At 50.1% G+C, this 17,764-nt stretch overlaps 2 protein-coding genes across 5 annotated transcripts; one reads left to right on the plus strand and one right to left on the minus strand.

Annotated features, from left to right (window-relative positions):
- Nucleotides 1-1,275: 1,275 nt before the first annotated feature.
- Nucleotides 1,276-9,337, minus strand: CIAPIN1 (cytokine induced apoptosis inhibitor 1). 3 transcript variants are annotated; one of them, XM_054840509.1, is made up of 9 exons: nt 9,209-9,337; nt 6,698-6,870; nt 6,231-6,383; nt 4,839-4,915; nt 4,411-4,579; nt 4,133-4,206; nt 3,692-3,807; nt 3,085-3,154; nt 1,276-2,546 (listed from the first exon to the last, which is right to left on the minus strand). In XM_054840509.1, exons 2-9 carry the CDS (start codon nt 6,852-6,854, stop codon nt 2,436-2,438), a joined length of 927 nt encoding a protein of 308 aa, XP_054696484.1. In that variant the 5' UTR covers nt 6,855-6,870; nt 9,209-9,337; the 3' UTR covers nt 1,276-2,435. The 3 variants fall into 3 exon arrangements, with proteins under 3 accessions (XP_054696484.1, XP_054696486.1, XP_054696485.1); XM_054840511.1 differs by having other exon boundaries at nt 9,214-9,272; XM_054840510.1 differs by lacking the exon at nt 9,209-9,337 and adding an exon at nt 7,179-9,126.
- On the plus strand, nt 9,254-17,727 carry COQ9 (coenzyme Q9). Of its 2 annotated transcripts, XM_054840507.1 has the most exons (9): nt 9,254-9,384; nt 10,397-10,568; nt 11,183-11,318; nt 11,678-11,820; nt 12,093-12,177; nt 13,260-13,364; nt 15,336-15,491; nt 15,890-15,943; nt 17,611-17,727. In XM_054840507.1, exons 1-9 carry the CDS (start codon nt 9,327-9,329, stop codon nt 17,644-17,646), a joined length of 945 nt encoding a protein of 314 aa, XP_054696482.1. In that variant the 5' UTR covers nt 9,254-9,326; the 3' UTR covers nt 17,647-17,727. The 2 variants fall into 2 exon arrangements, with proteins under 2 accessions (XP_054696482.1, XP_054696481.1); XM_054840506.1 differs by lacking the exon at nt 17,611-17,727 and having other exon boundaries at nt 15,890-16,000.
- The last annotated feature ends 37 nt before the right edge of the window (nt 17,728-17,764 follow it).

Raw genomic sequence — 17,764 nt, forward strand, 5'->3', positions numbered from 1 at the left:
CTCTCCTGAATGGGTGGTCAAACCCTGGAACAGGCTGCCTGAGAGGTGGTGGGTGCCCCAAGCCTGTCAGGCTTCAGGAGGCATTTGGACAGTGCCCTTAACAACATGCTTTGTCAGCCCTGAAGTGGTTGGGCAGTTGGACCAGATGATCGCTGTAGGTCAACTATTCTATTCCAGGCACAGGCTCAGCACGCTCACCCCCCGGGACAAGGGCCACCCTCCCAGGAACAGGGCAGCCGGACATGAGGGCTAGGGCTGGAAGGAGGGGAGGGCAGGCGAGGCGGCTGGAGGCTGCAGCAGACAAAGGGAAAGGGGCTAAAAGGATAAATACTCCTCAAAACCAGCCCGACAGGAGCATATTCACACCCAGCTGATGCTCCACTGCCAAACTGTCACCCTTTGAGGGCCTCTCACGCAGCAAGAGCCAGTAACACTAAAAAGATTATACAGCCTTAACCATCATTAACTGAACTGAGCACTATCTGAAAAGTGCTTCCAGCTTGTTTAAATTCCAGTTAAGTGAATCACTGTAAAACAAAAGCTTCTGCTGCTGCCTCCTCCCTCTCTTATTTACTCCTGAAAGGAAAGCAGAGTTCAGGTTAAGGGCTGCCTTTATCAGGGACCTTTCACATGGAGATGTGCAGAAATCTGATTTTCTGCTACCAGTGAGGCTGGAAAAAGCAATAAACCCCCAAAAGGCCACAGATGTCCATTTCTTCAGATCACAAGATGGGAGCACTAACAGGTTTGTTGGACAGGAGGTGCGTCTCAAGATTCCTGTCTCCTTGGGAGTTGTTCTTGCTCATGACAGAGGCAGGGACGTGGGAGGAGGGTGAGGTCTGGGAAAGCCATGCTCTCGCCACAGGGCGGCCATCCCTTTACATTCACGCTCTCGGAGGTCTCCTTTGCCGCCAGTCCCTCATGGTGCCCAGTAAGTACCGAGTACTACACAGCTCACACTGCAGTGCCTGCCCCTTGATCCACACTTTGCACACCTTGAGGACACCCTCCTTTCTCTCCCTGCATGCCACCTTCTCCTTAACCAGGAGAAAGCTTCTTTCTGAAACCTAGACCGAATAGAAAAGTTAACCTAGGCAGCTTGATTCTGTTCTTTCCAGTGGGCATCAGGTATTTGAGTCGTGTTTTCAGCAGAACAATTTATGGAGAACTCAAAGATGCAACCCAACATTTAAACGGTTCCAGAAATCACTGAGAGGCTGAGTAAAAGGACAGACGTGCTTAGAACGCCACTAATACCAGTCTTAAAACAAACACTTTACTATCAGTCACTTTTATTTCAAGAACAGAACAGCCTTTCATCCCAGCTCCCTCCGAAAGTTTAGAGCGTAACTCAGGTAGCACAACAACAAGCACTCACATCCCGCAGAGCAAGAGCTCCCAACAAAGCAATCCCTGTTGAGACACTGGCTTTGGGTTTTCCTCCTCTCCCTCCCTGGGTGAGAAGCCAGCCTGGCACAGAATGCGAACAGCTCCCTTATCCTGCACCTGCACAGATGCTTCACTAGCAGAAATTATGCAAATAAATAAATAGTCAGTATCTCATGGAGCGGGAGCAGATGGTGACCACAGATCATCTAGAAATTAATTTATTGCTATCTTCTTACTTATTGGACGCTGCAGGTAGCTCACTTGGTAACCACCGAGAGGTGACAGTCTCAGATTGCTCTTGTGTTACCAGCTCACGTTGGACAGAAAGGTGTGGGAGGACAACTCAGATCTTGTTTAATCTGCTGCCTGCCTTAAGGGCAGGAGTTTGCTCAGTGGGACTGAATCTTTGTCATTTTGATGAAAATAGGCAGGGGCAGGGGATATCATGGGCTGGGCTCCTGAAACACTCAGAAATTCATCATGCCTGCTAGACTTCATCAAGGCATTCAGGTGCGCTGCTAAGAGTACATACTGCTAAGTGTACTCACTGCTCCTGACTTGCAACGGGAGTTGCTAAGCCACCTTCACGTGGTAAGGAACTGGCAGGTTCCAGTTTCAGAGAGCAGGAGGCTAGTGCCACCTGAGAGCTGAGCTGATTCATCAGGGAAAATCAGGGCAAATTAGAGCTGTACCATGGGCATGGGGAAGTACCGGCCCTGCCGTCAGCATGAGGTCAACCTGACACTTGATTCTACTTCCCTCTGCTGGTGGGACATGCTGTGACGGCCAGCGTCCCAGTATCACGCCAAGCCAGCTAAAACATGAAGTCTAACACGTACGAGACCACTTGTCACCAAAGATTATCAGGTAGCCCCAGGTTGATTATAAGTGATGAGCTCACAGCACTGTCAGTGCCCAGTGTCCCTCCCCACAAGGGGTATTGGCCGGAGAGCATGAGTTTGAGAGGATGAGGAGGGCTGCAGGAAGAACCTCAGACTGATGGAAAAGCAGAGGAGTCCTTTGTGGGACATCCAGAGATGTCTTTGTTAGGCATCATGCAGCTGGTTCTCTTTCAGGAGAATCTTCTCCCCAGGCTTGAAGGCAGGCATCCCCAGGTAAGGGCAGCTGGCACAGCGGAACGCATCTCCCAGGTAGCACTGGCGAGAGAAAGAAAAGCAATCACACACAACCTTCGTTTCTCCCCCCGTGATGTTTTTTCCAGCTTAAGAGATGACACGCTCCTCAGCGTGTGTCAGCACAGAAACCCCTGTCAACACAGGTCTGGTTAGCGTGGTTAGCAGAGCCGGCAGGGCACCGTGCTCACGTGGCAGCAGCGAGTTTCCCCCCACCTGTGTGCTCGGGCACGGCTGCACGGTGGGCTCGGGCAGCCCCCTAACCACCAGCAGGTCCCCCTGTGCTCCCAGAAGGTGATCTTCCCCGAGCAGATCACTGGTTAGTGCACAGGCAGGGACGTAAAGGTCTGCTGCTCGCTCTGGCTCCTACGAGGGCAGCACTTGTGCTGGAACAGGCAGCACGCGCTGGTACGGAGCACGTGGGCGCAGGGCAACAGGCTGAAGCTCTGCAGAAGCTGCACAAGCAGTAAGCCAGCTCAGGGAGCAGTCACTAGAGAACATGGTTCTTTGACACAAATCACATAATGCAAAGCAGAGTGTAGAAACAAAAATGACTATTTACATTTCCACAGGCAGATTTGGGCTGTGAGCTCTTCTTCTCCTGTTCCAGCTCTTCAGCCAGGCCACATGTGCTGCAGAAAAATAAAGAAGTCACCTGCACCTTTCTGCTTGTGAGTCACCAACACTTGCTCCAGCCCTACTCACACGCAACAGCCCTTGCTCTGTTGCATAACACAGCTGACTTCAGGGCTCTCACGCTCTTCACTTTGTTCTTCAACACCAGTTTGTACACCAAGTGTTGAAACACACTCCTCAAGTTTAAACTGAGTGGGAAATGAAACCACAGCACTTGCTATGTGTGCTATTTCTCCTTGAAATCTGAGAAACCAGGATTTTAGTCAAGGCTACACAAACAGTGTCGCCACCTTCAAGAACACTGTTGATCGTATCAGTGTTGGTAATTTGTAGCAGTTTTGGTGTGGCTAGTCAATTCTCACTGTATTTGGATTTACATTCAAATAGTTGAGATAAGAAAGGACATGAACCAAGAGAATTACGCTCTGAGGAATAGCAAAGTGCCGACAATCTTTTAAAAATCTATCCAACTCTAAGGGTTTATTTAATATTACAGTTAAAAGGTTCACCGATATGCTAATCCCAGCACTGACCAGTTCTTGCAGGCTTTCTTTTTGCCCATTTCTTTGCAGGATGGGGCTCTGAGGGACGATGGATCTGGCTTTTTCAAATCCTCTGAATCCAACAGCTCATCAGAGTCCAGAAGATCCTGAAAACATACCATGGAGGACAACATGCAGGAAACTGATTTGGCAGTAGGGAATGACATGGCTGTTACGTTCAAAGAAATGGTGCCATCTGTAGCACCAGCACTGAAGTGCTGCACCCGTGCCCTCATCCACATCTCCACTGCCCTCCCCACACCTCTGGGCTCTCAAGATCTCACATCGTAGATGAGATATTTTGCCCTGGGGATGCTTTTCTACCTCTTAAGTTGTAAAGCCTCCCAAGAGGCATGACTGAAGCTATTTAGAGGAGGAAAGAAGAGGAGAGAGAAGGAACAGCAGCAAAGCCTCACAAACAAAACCAGATACCATCTCTTCATCGTTCATGTCATTGGCAGAGAGTGTCCACAGCTTGGCAGCGGCTGGGTCCACAGAGGGCTTTCCTGGAGCCAAAACAAAGGAAGAAAAATTAGTTACTCCAGCCTTTGCCCCATCTACTCCCAACGAAGAGTTCAAACAACTCTGGAAAGCCCCACTTCACGGGTTTTCACTGCAGTACTCCTTGCCCCAGAGCTGTCTCCCTATTCCAAGGGATGCTTGTCACCCGAGACACAGGCAATCCAGGTTTAGCACGCACCACTCCTTACCTGAAGGACCAGGTTTCTTGGCAAAGGCAAGTTTGAGCTGACTTGAGGATCCCACTTCAAAATTGGGTTTCCTGCCTTCTATTTGAACAATGAGAAGGTCATTGCCTTGGTAACCTAAATGCTCTCGGACCGACTGGGCCTCCTCTGGGGTCAACGCTTCCTTTTGCAGCTGCAAGGTAAGATTTTAGGTTAACCTCACGCAGAACCCCTTACTTCACCACCCAGTCCAGTCTTCCAGTGAACACAATCGGTATTTTCAATCCTAAAGAAAAACACTATCTTTGCAGCAACTAAACTTTGTGGTAGGCAGTGTCCATAAACCAGGGTAGCTAAATAATCTTGTCACCCAGCAAGTCCCCAGGAGTCGCCACCTACATGTCACGGTACCTGCACAAGGGAGTTTCTGGAAGCAGTTATTACATACATACCTCCTTCACTTCCACCAACCCAGAGAGAGTCAGAGATGTAGGGAGTTTGGCTGCTGTCTTGATTCTGCTGTTGTTTCCTGGAAGACACAAAAGCAGGAGAGTAGGAAGAGGGAAGAACAAGGAGAGGTCACTGAGAAACCTGGCAGAGCAAGAGCTTTAGAAGAAAGTACTCAAGCCAGACCTCTGCTTTAAAATTGAGCCCTTTCCAGTTGACAGCAGGAACAAACCAGAAAGAGCTTGTTCATTAAAAGAACAGCCTGGGGTCACAAAGCTGTTCTAGCTCCGGATCTGTTCTATGTATACCAAAACCTTCCTCAACCCAATTAACACCCATCAAAAAAAGGCAAAAAAACCCACCCCAAAACCCAAACAACAAAATCTCCCGAAACATTTTCACATATTTAAGTGAACAACTCATGAAATTTTCAAAACATGGACTCCTAAATGAACATTACATTCAGAAATGTAACACTCAAGAGCCTTGTTCTCATAGGCAAAAGCTATTACAGTCATTGTTTAATCAAAAACTCACTACAGGCTTATTTGCCTGGGCACAGGATTGTGCTGAACAGAATCTGTTCTCCCTCTCTCTAGTCCCACTTGCACTTTATTCCATGTCCACCAAATTCCAGGAAAAAAAGAAACCTCATCTTGTCCAGACTTTGCATGTTCTTTGTTCTGTCTCCGAAGCGTTCCCCCTGCCCCTAAGGTACCACTTGCACCACAGAGCCACTGCCAGCTTCAAATCTTCCCCATCTGAAGAAGGCGTTTCTGCTGCTGCTTACACCACCGTAAATTGTGCCAACAGAAACATCATCAGCATAGATGCTTTGGTTCTTATCAGGTGGCATATTATTTCCTGCTACCATCCCGAACCAGCTCCCTATGCCAGCAAGGTTTGAATGCAGGTCAAGCATAAGACAGAGAAATAGTCTTGTGTTTACCACCCTGTGCGTTCCTCTGGCTGTCCCATGGCAGGTGGCTTTACTCCTAAAAGTTAGACCAAACACTTCTACCTTTTCTGGATAACTATCAGCTGGCTTCTGCGACAGCCTCTCTTGACATTTGTCACCTGTTTTTAAAATCACTTCAGAAGCTCCTCAGAAACACAACATCTGCACCTATTTAACATTACACACCCTAGGACAAGAGCAGTGTCCGCTGTTTAGGAACAAGCCTATCCAGCACTTTTGATAGAAGGAGAGCAACTGCAAACATCTCTGACAGCTATCAGCTTAAACACAGAATAGAAACCTCGCTATTCAGGTTAGTGTGTCAGGAGAATGAAAGTCTCTGAACGTCAGTCAGTGCTCTTGTCCTTTCCATTTCAGCCTAATCTTTGCAAGAATTGCTGTGCTGCCACAAAAGCAAGGCTGATGCAGATCCTCTCACCTGATTCTGTAACCACTGGTTCTTTCAGGAGGACACGGCCCCCCGGCTTAAGTATGCGAGCTATTTCTGCCAGTACCTCCATGCTGTGCTGTGCAGTACTGCCTGGTACCATGCCAGAGAGAATTACATCAAAACTGGACTCCCTGTGAGCCGCTGAAAAGAAAGAAAGAGGAAGATGGTACAACTTTACACATATACATACACAGCTTTGCTTAATACATCAGTTCTGCCTCCCTCCTCATCTCTCAAGCTTGTGTACAACAGCCATAACTGATTAAAGACACCAGTCCCAGGAAGCATGACCAGGCTACATCACTTTCTTTGCTGTACTGCCAGCGGCACGAGGTAGCAGTAGGTGCTACTGTTGTTCTGAATGCTGACTTACAAACCAGGGAAAATGTCAGTTTACACCACAGAAGCGCCCACTCCCTTTAAACAAAACAGTGAAAAATTAAGCTCATTCTTACATTGAGACAGCTGGTTAACGTTTTCCACAGAGACACGATTATCAGCTCCCACCAGCGCCTGAATTTTATCCACCAAATCCTTCAGGGCTTCAACTGGCGAGGAGCTATCCCAGATGATGGCCACGCGCTGGCCTGGTGTGACTCCATACTCCCCCATTTCTGCAGCAGCAAACCTGACAGCGGCAGAGAGAGGAACAGGCAGGGGGGAGACAGAGAGGACGCATAAGTGTCAGGCGCAGCATGAACCTCTGTGGACTGTGACTTGATCAGAGAGCATTGACTTGTTTTAATAAATGGGGATTATTTTCTGGAGACAGGCAGTACGGAGTTCCCACAAGCTGAGCGTTAACATGACATTACGAAATAGCTACGCTTAAGGGCATCATTCAGTTTCTCTCCAGTTCAGAGACTAGTTTTGCAGGGAGACTGCAAGCCATGCTTAAAACAACCAAAAAAACAAAACATCCAACAAAAAACTTACCTGCTTTCCTTAAAGATTTGAATAGAGACATACACAGGATTTCTGGATTTCCAGGCTAGTGACAACTATTTGACACTAAACACTGCCTTGTCTCTCCTATTCAGGACATGACCTAGCAGAGTTTGCTTCCGCAGCACATGAGAAGGAAAAAAAGAAGTAACTTTCGGCATTCCCAGCATTCCAGATTGAGGCTCTTTCAACTCTTGTCATTGGTGGCGCTGGGTGAGCAGTTACACGGAGCGGGGAGGGTAACTGCATGTGCAGTGAAGTGACGGTCTTGAGAAACCTGTCTGCACTAATATTTTATAAAAGATTGAATTCTTGACAGAGTCCGAAGAAAATCTGCGCTATAGAAGTGTCACAATAGTACCACACCATCACCGGGAGTCAGCAGCACTGCTACTGAACCGGATTACCCAGCCTCTTTCACTCTACTCATCCAATGCAAACCTATTTTCTCTCTAGTTTAATACAACCCCAAAGAACAGAGCATCGGTGTATCTTCAATTAGCTGCAAGCCACACAATTGCTTCGGGAAAGCCTGTTGTAAGCAAGGTCTTTACCAGAAATCATTACTTGACGCATCCTGGGCGATGTCTTATTGCCACCATGTTGTCACGAAAACATAGCTTACGGATACGCTGTACCAAATTTAACTCAGTGGCCTACAGTTGGGGGGGGGAATGGATTTTGGCCTGCTGTTCCTCTGGCTCTATGTTCCGTGGACCTCTCTCTCCTGGGAACTGCAAACAAGTTCAGAACGGGACAACTCCGTGCCTTCTCTGAGCTACTCTGGTAGGAATTAGCGCTAACACAGCCCACGCTGCCAAACAGGTTGGATGTACGCTACAGGTTACAGCGCCTCACAGCTGGCCTTGAATGAACATGCAATGCAACTAAGCAACTACAACAGATAGCAACACTACTAAACACATTTATTAATCCCATTAAAAAGTCACCTTTTGCAGGAAGAAGGCTGAAAACCTCAAAAGATACATAAACTGTTAGGCTAACGTGGGGGAAAAAAAAAAAAATCTAAAGTCACACCTTCCTCTCAGACCTTTCAAGGTCAGTCAGAGCCCAAACTACATCAACAGCAATGCCAGCCTGCAGCAATCCCTTGAGATACAACCTAAACAAAGTAGGGAGATACCGTAGTCCTCAAAGACACAACATTACGTCTGCCTTCAGTCAGTGTAAAGGCTAGAAGTTACCATCAGAGCATGCACAGTCAACTTCTTGATGGGATGATGGGAAGGGTATTTTTCTCCCTCTGTATTTTCCAGTAGAAAGTAGAATTTATTTAAAATGAAAGACTTGCCGTACCAACCATCTTCCTTTTAAATACCTATGATGACCTGGCCTGCTCAACCGCTCGCAGGCTTGGCTGGCCAGGGCTCGTGAAGACGGCGAGCCAGCACTCTTCTGCACCGCACCGAGGAGGACTCTGGCCGGCCGGGGCCGGGGCCCGGCTGCTGTGCCCTGCCAGGGAGGAGGCCCACGGGCCGGGGCAGACACCGGGCTGGGGGCGGGGAAGGGGCCTTATCTTAACGTCACACACCTTCAACAGTCCTTGAGGAACAGCGCTGCCCAAAACAGGGTAAGGAAGGGGCTTTAAGCGATACTGGAGGTTTCCAGCTTCGATAGGTTAAAAAGCTGCATGCAGCACGTCAAAGCTTTAAAGCAGGCCCTCGTCAGCGCTCCGTCCCCCGCGGCGCGCAGCCGGCAGGTTCCCGCGGGCCGGGACGCGGTGCGAGGGTGGGCCCGACAGCCGGCGGGTCTCGGCAGTGCCCCTCGCGTGGAGGGCGCTGAGTAAACCTCCGCGCCACGGGGCCAGATACGTGACGGAACGTCACACGGGAACTCCCCAACCCCGCCTCGGACGAGGCCTCGGGAGAGACTTTTTAAGGGAAAAAAGGAGAGTATCGGCCAACGCGAGAGACGCCCCTCGAGCCCGCCCTGCCTGCCTGCCTGCCTGCCCGCCTGCTGCTACCGCCGCCACCGCCTCCCCCAGGCCCGGCCCCGCTCACCTCGGCTCGGCCCAGCTCAGCTCAGCTCAGCTCAGCTCTTCTCTCCTCGTCTCGGTCTGACGGCGTCACCGCCGCGTACCCACCCCCACGACGTCATCGCCTTCTGCCCGCTTCCAAGATGGCGGCGGCGGGCGGCCTGCGGCGGGCGGGCTGGTGGCTGTGGCGGGGCCGCGCGGGTGAGGGGGCGGGGGGGCGCGGCTGGGGGGGGGGGCGTGCTCGTGCTCGTGCCCGTGCCCGTGCCCGTGCCCGTGCCGGGAGCGGGGCGGGGCGAGGCCGGGCGGGGGCGGGGGAAGGTGAGGTGAAGGGCAGAGACGGACCCCCGCCAGGGGGCGGCACGGGGCTGCGGGGCCGCTCCGGGCCCAGGCCCAGGCCCGATCGTGACGGCGGCGGCGGCTTCGGGCCCGGTGGCCGCGGGCCCCGGGAGGGCCAGAGGGGCACAGCCTGGCCCGTGAGGGTCTCTTTGGGGAGCGCAGTGTCGGGGTGAAGGTGGCTGTACAGGGCTCGGTGTGAGGAGACAGCAGGCCTGTGCCTGGCCAGCCCCTCACACCTTCGTGGCCGTGAAACTGCCCCACATGGCGTGCGAGGGAACGGGAGGGGGTTTGTGGTTGGGGATGGTGGTTGGTGGTGGGTTTTTTTAACGTGTGGACCGTGTAACCCCAGCTTATTAAAAAAGTCCCCAAATGTTGCTGCAGTTAAATTAAAAATTCTCACAGAGTAGCCGTAATGGAAAGCTGTGTTGCCTTGGAGTCATCTGAGAAACACACACCATGATCAGCGTGTTGTATCTGCTGAGACTGCTCGCTCTCCGGAGTATTGCTCGCCTCTTGCCCTGAGCTCAGGGGTCAGCACCTCCTTCTAACTCCTTCCTCAGGGACTGGAAAGGAGAGCAGGCGTGCTGCAGGGGACTGAGTGCGTGTTTGTGTTTCCAGTGCAAGGCTGGGAAACTCCTTTCTGTTTGCAACGCGTGCCATCTGCGCGGTTCTTTTCCTCACAAAACATTTTCACTTTATTTTCATGAAGTAAATGTGAGCTTGGCTGAGAGAGGCGCTTCTCAGAAGTGTAAAAAAAGACTATCTCTACAAATTTCTGTTATTTTCAGCTGCGTTTACTGCAACTCTCTTCTTCACCTTAATTTTCTGTACTTTCTCTTGTTGGAAGGTGACATCTGACTCTTGGTTTCCCTTTTAGCGGTCAGGTGCCAGCTCTCCCCACCGCGGCGTCCTTTCCAGGCCTCAGCCGTGCTGAGGAGAGTCTCCGATGAGGAGAAGAAGGAGCCGTTGGCATCTTCCTCTCAGCAGCAGTTCGATTCACATCCAGCCGATCACCAGCCTGAACAGGGACCTCAGGGCCCTCGCCCCAGGTAACTCACTAGCTATTTCTAGCACTGTCCCCTCCTGGTGGCAGGATCAGAAGGCTTTGCTTTCCTGACACTCGCATCTGAAACTTGGAGACAACGAGATCCAGAGTTAATGGAGCCTCAGACTGCAGCAGCTGGAGAGCTGGTTTGCTGTGACAATGCAAATTCCACTCTCTGCCGTGGAGACAGGATGGGACTTGTTTTCAAGAGGGAACCTCTCTGGTCTGCAAAGCGCAAGCCTTCGCTTCTGGATTTTTGTGTAAATCTACACAAAATATGGACAATATGTTGTCCATCTGCCTATAACTATAAAGCCTCCATTGGAAAAGCTTAGTTTAGCTTTTCGTTAAAAGAGGGGGAATCCGAGGCTGACTGGTCTCCAGGCAGGCACCTAGATTGAGCCCTCCCTTATTATTCTCTTCTCTCATGGCAAAGGTTCATTAAGAATCCTTTTTCTGGAAAGGAATGGGAAGGATTTTACAGGAGGCGGCGAGATTTATACTAAGCAGATCTCAAAGCATGCCTGCACGTGGCGGTGGCAGCGAGCGAGTGGCAGAGTCCAGGTTGCTGATGTTTGCTGGTGACGTTCCCCTCACTGTAACAATACCTTCTCATAGTTACACTGGTCAGGGCGGCCAGGAGTCTGAGGACTATGAGAGCGAGGAGCAGCTGCAGCATCGAATCCTCACAGCAGCGCTGGAGTTTGTGCCTGAACATGGCTGGAGTGCAGAAGCCATTGCAGAGGGAGCCAAGGTATGTGGGGAGAGAAGCAACGAACCAGTTGAAAACTGGATGGAGCTGAAGTCCAAAGACAGCCAGGCCTGCATGCTTCCCCCACATACTCTTGGGCAATGCACCCTAGTCAGCAAATGGTACCAGGCAGGAATGTGTCCCAGCTACCGCAGGATAACCCTCTCGGAGTTACACTAAGGCACAATGTAGAGTAGTGATCCTAAGGAGAAGAAAACCTGTACAGGATGAGCTTTTTAATGCAGTGTTGCTTTGTTTAAATTCATATAACTTTGTTCACGAAATAAATACAACAGTTTTCCTAGCTGGATCCTGCTTAGCAGTGTGTGACCCGGTCTGTGCTTCTCCCTTCTTCCCTGCAGACCCTGGGTCTCTCTGTTGCTGCCGCTGGGATGTTTCACAGTGATGGCAGTGAACTGATCCTGCACTTTGTGTCTCAGTGCAACACCAAGCTATCTGAGCTGCTGGAGCAGGAACAAAAACTAGTGCAGTTGGGCGAAGCAGAGTAAGTACTGGGTATGAAAAGACACCTTCCTTGGCAGACTTTGGGGACTGGATAGACAGAGAGGCCACCTGGGACACAGACACTTTAACTAAAAAATATAGTTGGCCCAAATAAAACCACCTTCCCAGATACAGAGTTGGACCAGAGGCATGAAGGATACATAATACTTTGCATATGTATTGCTGAGGCAGGCAAGAGATCAATCTGTCAAGTTCAGAATTGAGTTTAACTTGGATAATCTTCTTTCTTGGTTTTTTTTTTTCCTTACCCAGGAAGAAGCCTACAGATCAGTTCCTGAGAGATGCTGTGGAAGTCAGACTGAGGATGCTGATTCCATATATTGAGAAATGGCCCCAGGTATAAAAGGAATATCGAGATTGTTTCTTTTTGTGTGTGTGTGTATTTTAAACACCCTGTGGCCTTCAACATAGTCTCTCCACCAGAGTAGTTCAGGGTTGCAAACGAAACCCTTCTCTGGTTTCAAATGATTCATACCCTTCAAGAGGAGAACACCCTTGGAAGGGGGCAGTTAAAGTTTGAACAACTATTTCTTGCAGTTCTGGAAAGGCAAACCTCTCCATCGTTCACTCCACCTGTCTGGGATCCCCAGGGATAACCTGTGTCTCTGCTCAGTCCTATTTGCAGTGTCACTGCAAGTCAGGCTCCTTGTAGCATTGTTCTGGCTGCACCTGGAAATGCACAACTACTGCTCTGTTGCAAGAAACTGCCTGCCTGGTGTGCAAATGACAAACTCTTGGTGACCTGAGGATAGATCTGTGAGCTGAGAGGGCTTCGTGCTTCAAAATTCAGATTTAAGTCTCGAGCCTTTCTTCCCAGGGTGGGGAGGGAATTGAATTGTGGCCTTGGTAACAATCCCTCCTCTCGGCAGGGAGAGAAGGCAGTATTCATTTTTTTGTTCCAGATTAGTATAACTTGCCTTGTGAAGGATGTGGGTGGTTTGTGACTCTCCTGGCACTGTGTTATCACGTTCAAAGGCTGCAGGATCCCAGTAGGGCCATTATTGCTGGCTGTTCTGCCCTTGGTAGCTGCTTTGAGTTCAAAGTCAAATTCAGAGAAATGAGTTGACTCCCTGCCCATAGGGGCACAGCACAAGTGTGAGTCAGCTCAGACTGTGCTGCGTTTCTGTGCCTGGAGAGGTGGCTCGGGAGAGACAACACAGCGGCGTCTGAGCTGAGTGGGGAGCTTTGGGCTCCAGTACAGGCCGAGGCCTGAGCTCAGCTGCCACACTGTCCATTCCCCGCAAATCCTGCCTCTTGGAAAGACCGGTGCTAGCTGGAAAGAGCTGGGAGGACTTGTGACTGGGAGCTGGAGGCAAGTCAGCAGCAACAGGAAGAAGATAACAGAGCATTGTTGGTCTCCTTTAATGCTATGTCCGTCTCTTTTCGACTCTCTGATTTATCCGTGTGTTTCCTTTGCAGGCTCTGAGCATCCTGTTGCTCCCGCACAACATCCCTTCCAGCCTCAACCTCCTCACCAGCATGATTGATGATATATGGCACTATGCCGGAGACCAGTCCACAGATGTAAGTCTTTGTGCTTGCAGACCGGCTGGTTCTACCCCTCGGCACTTCAGCAAAATGACGGGTTGAAGTAGGCGTCGGGCCACGTCTCTTGACACGACCCATTTGTCAGATGAGGAAGACATATTCAGAAGCACCCAACGGTCCTTCTAAGCTCTAGTCTAATTTCCAAAGAGACTTAGGAGCCAATGGGACTAAATGCAAATTAGTGCCAATGGGATTAGTGCAAATTAAAAGGACCTACTTTCCTAGACTCTTTTAAGTACTTTTTTTTTTTTTGAAGACACAGACAAAATTGTTGAGATTTTGAGACTAAGAAGTTGATCCAGTATTCAGTGAGCAACCAGTGTCTCTGTTGGAGCAGCTGTCTCTTCCACCAGCAGTAGCATTTACAGATTTGACTTGAAAAACTTTAAAGAACCTACCTAAAAATACCAGTAGCTTATTAAAGCTTTCATCTTTCTGGCAGGAAATAAAAGAGAATTATAACCTTAATTAAAGCAATTAATAAATTACTTTAATTCATATAGATGTAGAGAGATGGAAAAAGCTAAATGAACCATTTTAACAAACTACTTTAATAAGCTTCTTTTATCTGAGTATAAAAGAGAAGCTACTGCAGTGAAAAATAAATAAGATGACAGAAAAATTAAAGGAATAATCCAGAAGAGAACTGGAAGACTCTGATTGCATCAGGAGCTGCGAGTCCCTTGCGGGTTATGAAAGTCAAATTGACGTGTCAGAGTCGGTGTCTGCACTGAGCTGTTCCTCAACTCTCCACGCCAACGCAGGGTGTAGGAGAGGTTCTGAAGTTTGTCTTTGGTTTGCACCTTCTGACCGGTTACCAGAGTTTCCTTGGGAAGCTGTGGTGCTGAGCCCCCTCTCCTCTTTCCCAGTAAAGGGATTTCATGTCACTGGCAGTGGAGGCCTCTTCACAGTACCAGGAGCTAGGTGGAGTCTGCCCATGCCTCAGAGACCCCTTCAGGTGGTTTTTTTGGAGCAGGAGGAGAATCAACAGAAAGAGTTTGGTCTCAGGCACCTGAGAGATCCAGCTGCAAGTGGCAATGTCCCTCATGCTTCTCCCCTCCAAGTTTGCAGGTCGTGGTGCCGGCGGTAGAGCTTTCCAGCCAACTGTTGTTTTTGAAGCCAAGGCCAACGTTTTCATTTCTCTGTTGCTCTGTAATTGTGAATGGAACAACCAGTATTTTTTCCAGATACCCAAATAGTTTAATCACTGTAATAGCAGCAAATGAAGCTGAAGACTCGTTTTTAAAAATGTTTATATATATTTGTCTGCCAGTGGTGCAAGTGCAACTGGAAAAACTGAAGACTTTGAGTTATTTGTGCATCTTTGTGTTGTGTAACCTATTGTTATAACACATCCTACAGCGTTGCTGCCAGCAGTGTACCGATGCATTCAGTGATTCAGCAGGCAGTACTGGTATTTCAATGATAGGATTTAGGAAAGGTGTATCTCCATGCGATGTCTTGCACAGTTCGGTCCTCTGTTCATTCCCTTTCTTCACGCTTGCGTCTGATGCAAACTGCAGCTCAAGTTCAGAACTAAATATAGCCTTTTCTCATCTAATCAGATCTAGAATCGGAGCTTTGCATTGCCTGCCAGCAGTCTGTAAAACAAAGATGAACTCTTGCACCATGTACACAGGCGGGCTAGGCAAGGGAGAATTCCTTGCTGCCTGCTGCAGGTGCCTCTTTGCGACCAGAAGCAGGTGATGGGGATCCTGTTCAGCAGTTTTAGACACCGTACTTGTGACCTCTGTCTCGTGCCACGGGAGCAGCTGTGCTGTCAGATGTCAGTGTTGGCTGGCAGCCCACTGCATCACCAAGACGAGTTACACAGTTGAAGCGGGGAAGGAATGTGCCATCAGTGTGCTATTTTCCTTTGCTGTTCTCTGGTCTGCTTTTGTGAGCTGCGTTCAGATCACACCTTTCTCTCATTTCATGCCCTTGCAGTTTAACTGGTACACCCGTCGGGCTGTGCTCACTGGCATCTACAACACCACTGAACTGGTGATGATGCAAGATTCATCCCCTGACTTCGAGGAGACTTGGCGCTTCCTGGAAAACAGAGTAGCTGATGCCATGAACATGGGCAATACAGCTAATCAGGTAACATTACGGGCAAGGTATACGTGCAGTGTCCCCCTTCCTCCCCAAACAGACGTGCAGACAGACTTGGCTTTTTGACCACACATCTGCTGACACACCACCATGTGCTGGCAGGTGACCGCATAAATGCTGTCGGTTCAACATCAATAAATGCTACATATTTTCTAGTAAAATGACAGGTAGGTGCCCCCTTCATCAGACTGCCCCAATGGTTAGAAGCCATATGTTCCCAGGAAATCTCTTCTGTGTTTCTTATCTCCGGCTATCATTTGTCTGCAGTGCTTGGCTTCTGTCAGCACCTAATACACGTTTGTTGTGCGTTACGGCTCTGTGTCTGGGTGGCCACAAGTGTAACTGCAGAAGAAAGCAAAAGGTCACGTTCTCCTTGTGTCTCCTAGGTACAGTCCACTGGAGAAGCGGTTGTCCAGGGCCTGATGGGAGCTGCAGTTACTGTAAGTAATGCTGAAACCAGCAGGGCCGTAAGGGCAGAATAGTTTCTGTTCCCTTCCGTGCTCAATGTCAGCATGTTTTCCCCCCAAATCTAGAAGACAGCATAAAAAAGAATTGTCTTTTGTGACTTAACAAAAAGGATGATTTTCTGGGTAGTGTGGGGTTAGTTCACTGTTTTGTGGTGAAAGAACTTGTAATAGAGTGTAAAAATTGAAGTCTGAAGCTGCAGGGTGAGCTTTAGGGATGAGAGACAGGCGATCGGAATAAATACAACTGTTCTCCGTCGCTTGTAATGAGATCTCTTCCTCTGCCAGTCCTGGCACTGGAGATCTTGACGGAAGGTCCGTGCCCCTGTGGAGGCGCGGGAGGTGGCGCCTGTCCCTGAGCACAGCAGGGTGACTTCCTCATGCTGCTTCAGTTGTCTGCAGCGTCCTTCCAAGAATTCATCCACTTCTTGGTAGCATCCTGGACTGCTTTGTGTCCACACAGGGGGAGCTGTGTGTCCTCTGGGGTAGGAAACAATCCTTTGTGTACCCAGGAATGATTTTTGAAGGGCTTCAGGGCCTCCCTGTGATTCTATTTTTGGACAACTCCCATGGCATTTAGCAGCAAAATTATTTCCTTGTTATCAGAACAGAAATATGTTTTCCTTGTTCTTCCCAGTACAAGACAAACAGGCTGGAACATAAATTAGAAATAATTTTTACTCTATGAAGCAGCTCAAGAATTTTTCCCACCCCCTTCCCCCCTGCAGTTATGGTGGAATCATTTCATATCTTTAGCGTTTCTCAGCCTCTCTCTGCTTTCACACCTGCATATGCCGAAGGGATCCTCCACCAGAGAAACCCCGTGCTCAGCCTGTGCTCTTGTACGTGAACATGATGCTGTGCAGATCGCAGCCCTCGGGTTGGGTCTGAGACATCTCCTGCTGCCAGATGTTGTCTGTCGCTGCGGTAGATCCACTGTGCAGACAAACAGGAGGAACTAGACCGCTTCTGCAGGGAGGGGGATTGCAGCCAGTGGGTTTGAGAGCAGAATCCCCCCAGTACATTAACTGTTAGGGGCAACCAGTCCGGACTTCACACGTCCAAGGGTGTTGTACAGGCGTGCTGAGTGTATGACTGTACTGCTGTACAGGCAAGCCAAGTGTACGACTGTACCGCTGTACGGCTGTACAGGTGTGCCGAGTGTATGACTGTACCGCTGTACGGCTGTACAGGCATGCCAGGTGTATGACTGTACCGCTGTATGGCTGTACAGGTGTGCCGAGTGTACGGCTGTACCGCTGTACGGCTGTACTGCTGTACGGCTGTACAGGCATGCCAGGTGTACGCCTGTACCGCTGTACGGCTGTACAGGCGTGCTGAGCGCTCCAGCTCTCTGCCAAACAGACGAGCAAGCCGATCGCCTCAAGGGCTTGAACTGACTGTCGGGGTCTGTGCGGCCGCAGAAATAAAGCCGAGCTGAAACCTCGCGACCTGGAGAGCAGGTCAGGCCAGGCCAGGCGATGGGGCGAGCTTTCTCCAGACTTGTGCCCCCGTCCCCTGACCGCAAGCGGGGCGAGGCGGCAGTGCCCGGCGGCGCCGAGCAAAGGCCTTCGTGCCTCGGGGAGCGCGGCCTCTGCCCCCGGGACACCGGTACTTAACCGCCTTTTCCCTCTGCCCCGCAGATCAGGAACCTGGCGGGGCTGAACCAGCGCCGGTGAGGCGGGAGCCGACGGCGCAGCAAGCGAGGACGGGCCGCGCCCGCCCCTTCCCCGGCACCAATAAAGCCGCACCCCAGCCTGGCACGGACTGTTTTTGGGGGCGCACCGGCGGCGGAGA

Source organism: Grus americana, chromosome 13 (assembly GCF_028858705.1).
Source record: "Grus americana isolate bGruAme1 chromosome 13, bGruAme1.mat, whole genome shotgun sequence".
In the NCBI taxonomy this organism is placed as follows: Eukaryota; Metazoa; Chordata; class Aves; order Gruiformes; family Gruidae; genus Grus; species Grus americana.

Excerpts from the sequence above, each read along its gene's own strand:
- CIAPIN1 (XM_054840509.1), bottom strand. The coding sequence starts at position 6,854 with ATGGGGGAGTATGGAGTCACACCAGGCCAGCGCGTGGCCATCATCTGG. Across the intron at positions 4,580-4,838 it reads GGTTGGTGGAAGTGAAGGAG|CTGCAAAAGGAAGCGTTGAC; the intron begins GTATGTATGTAA and ends CTTACCTTGCAG. Across the intron at positions 4,207-4,410 it reads CAAGAAACCTGGTCCTTCAG|GAAAGCCCTCTGTGGACCCA; the intron begins GTAAGGAGTGGT and ends TTTTGGCTCCAG.
- COQ9 (XM_054840506.1), top strand. The coding sequence starts at position 9,327 with ATGGCGGCGGCGGGCGGCCTGCGGCGGGCGGGCTGGTGGCTGTGGCGG. Across the intron at positions 9,385-10,396 it reads GCTGTGGCGGGGCCGCGCGG|CGGTCAGGTGCCAGCTCTCC; the intron begins GTGAGGGGGCGG and ends TTTCCCTTTTAG. Across the intron at positions 11,319-11,677 it reads CCATTGCAGAGGGAGCCAAG|ACCCTGGGTCTCTCTGTTGC; the intron begins GTATGTGGGGAG and ends TCTTCCCTGCAG.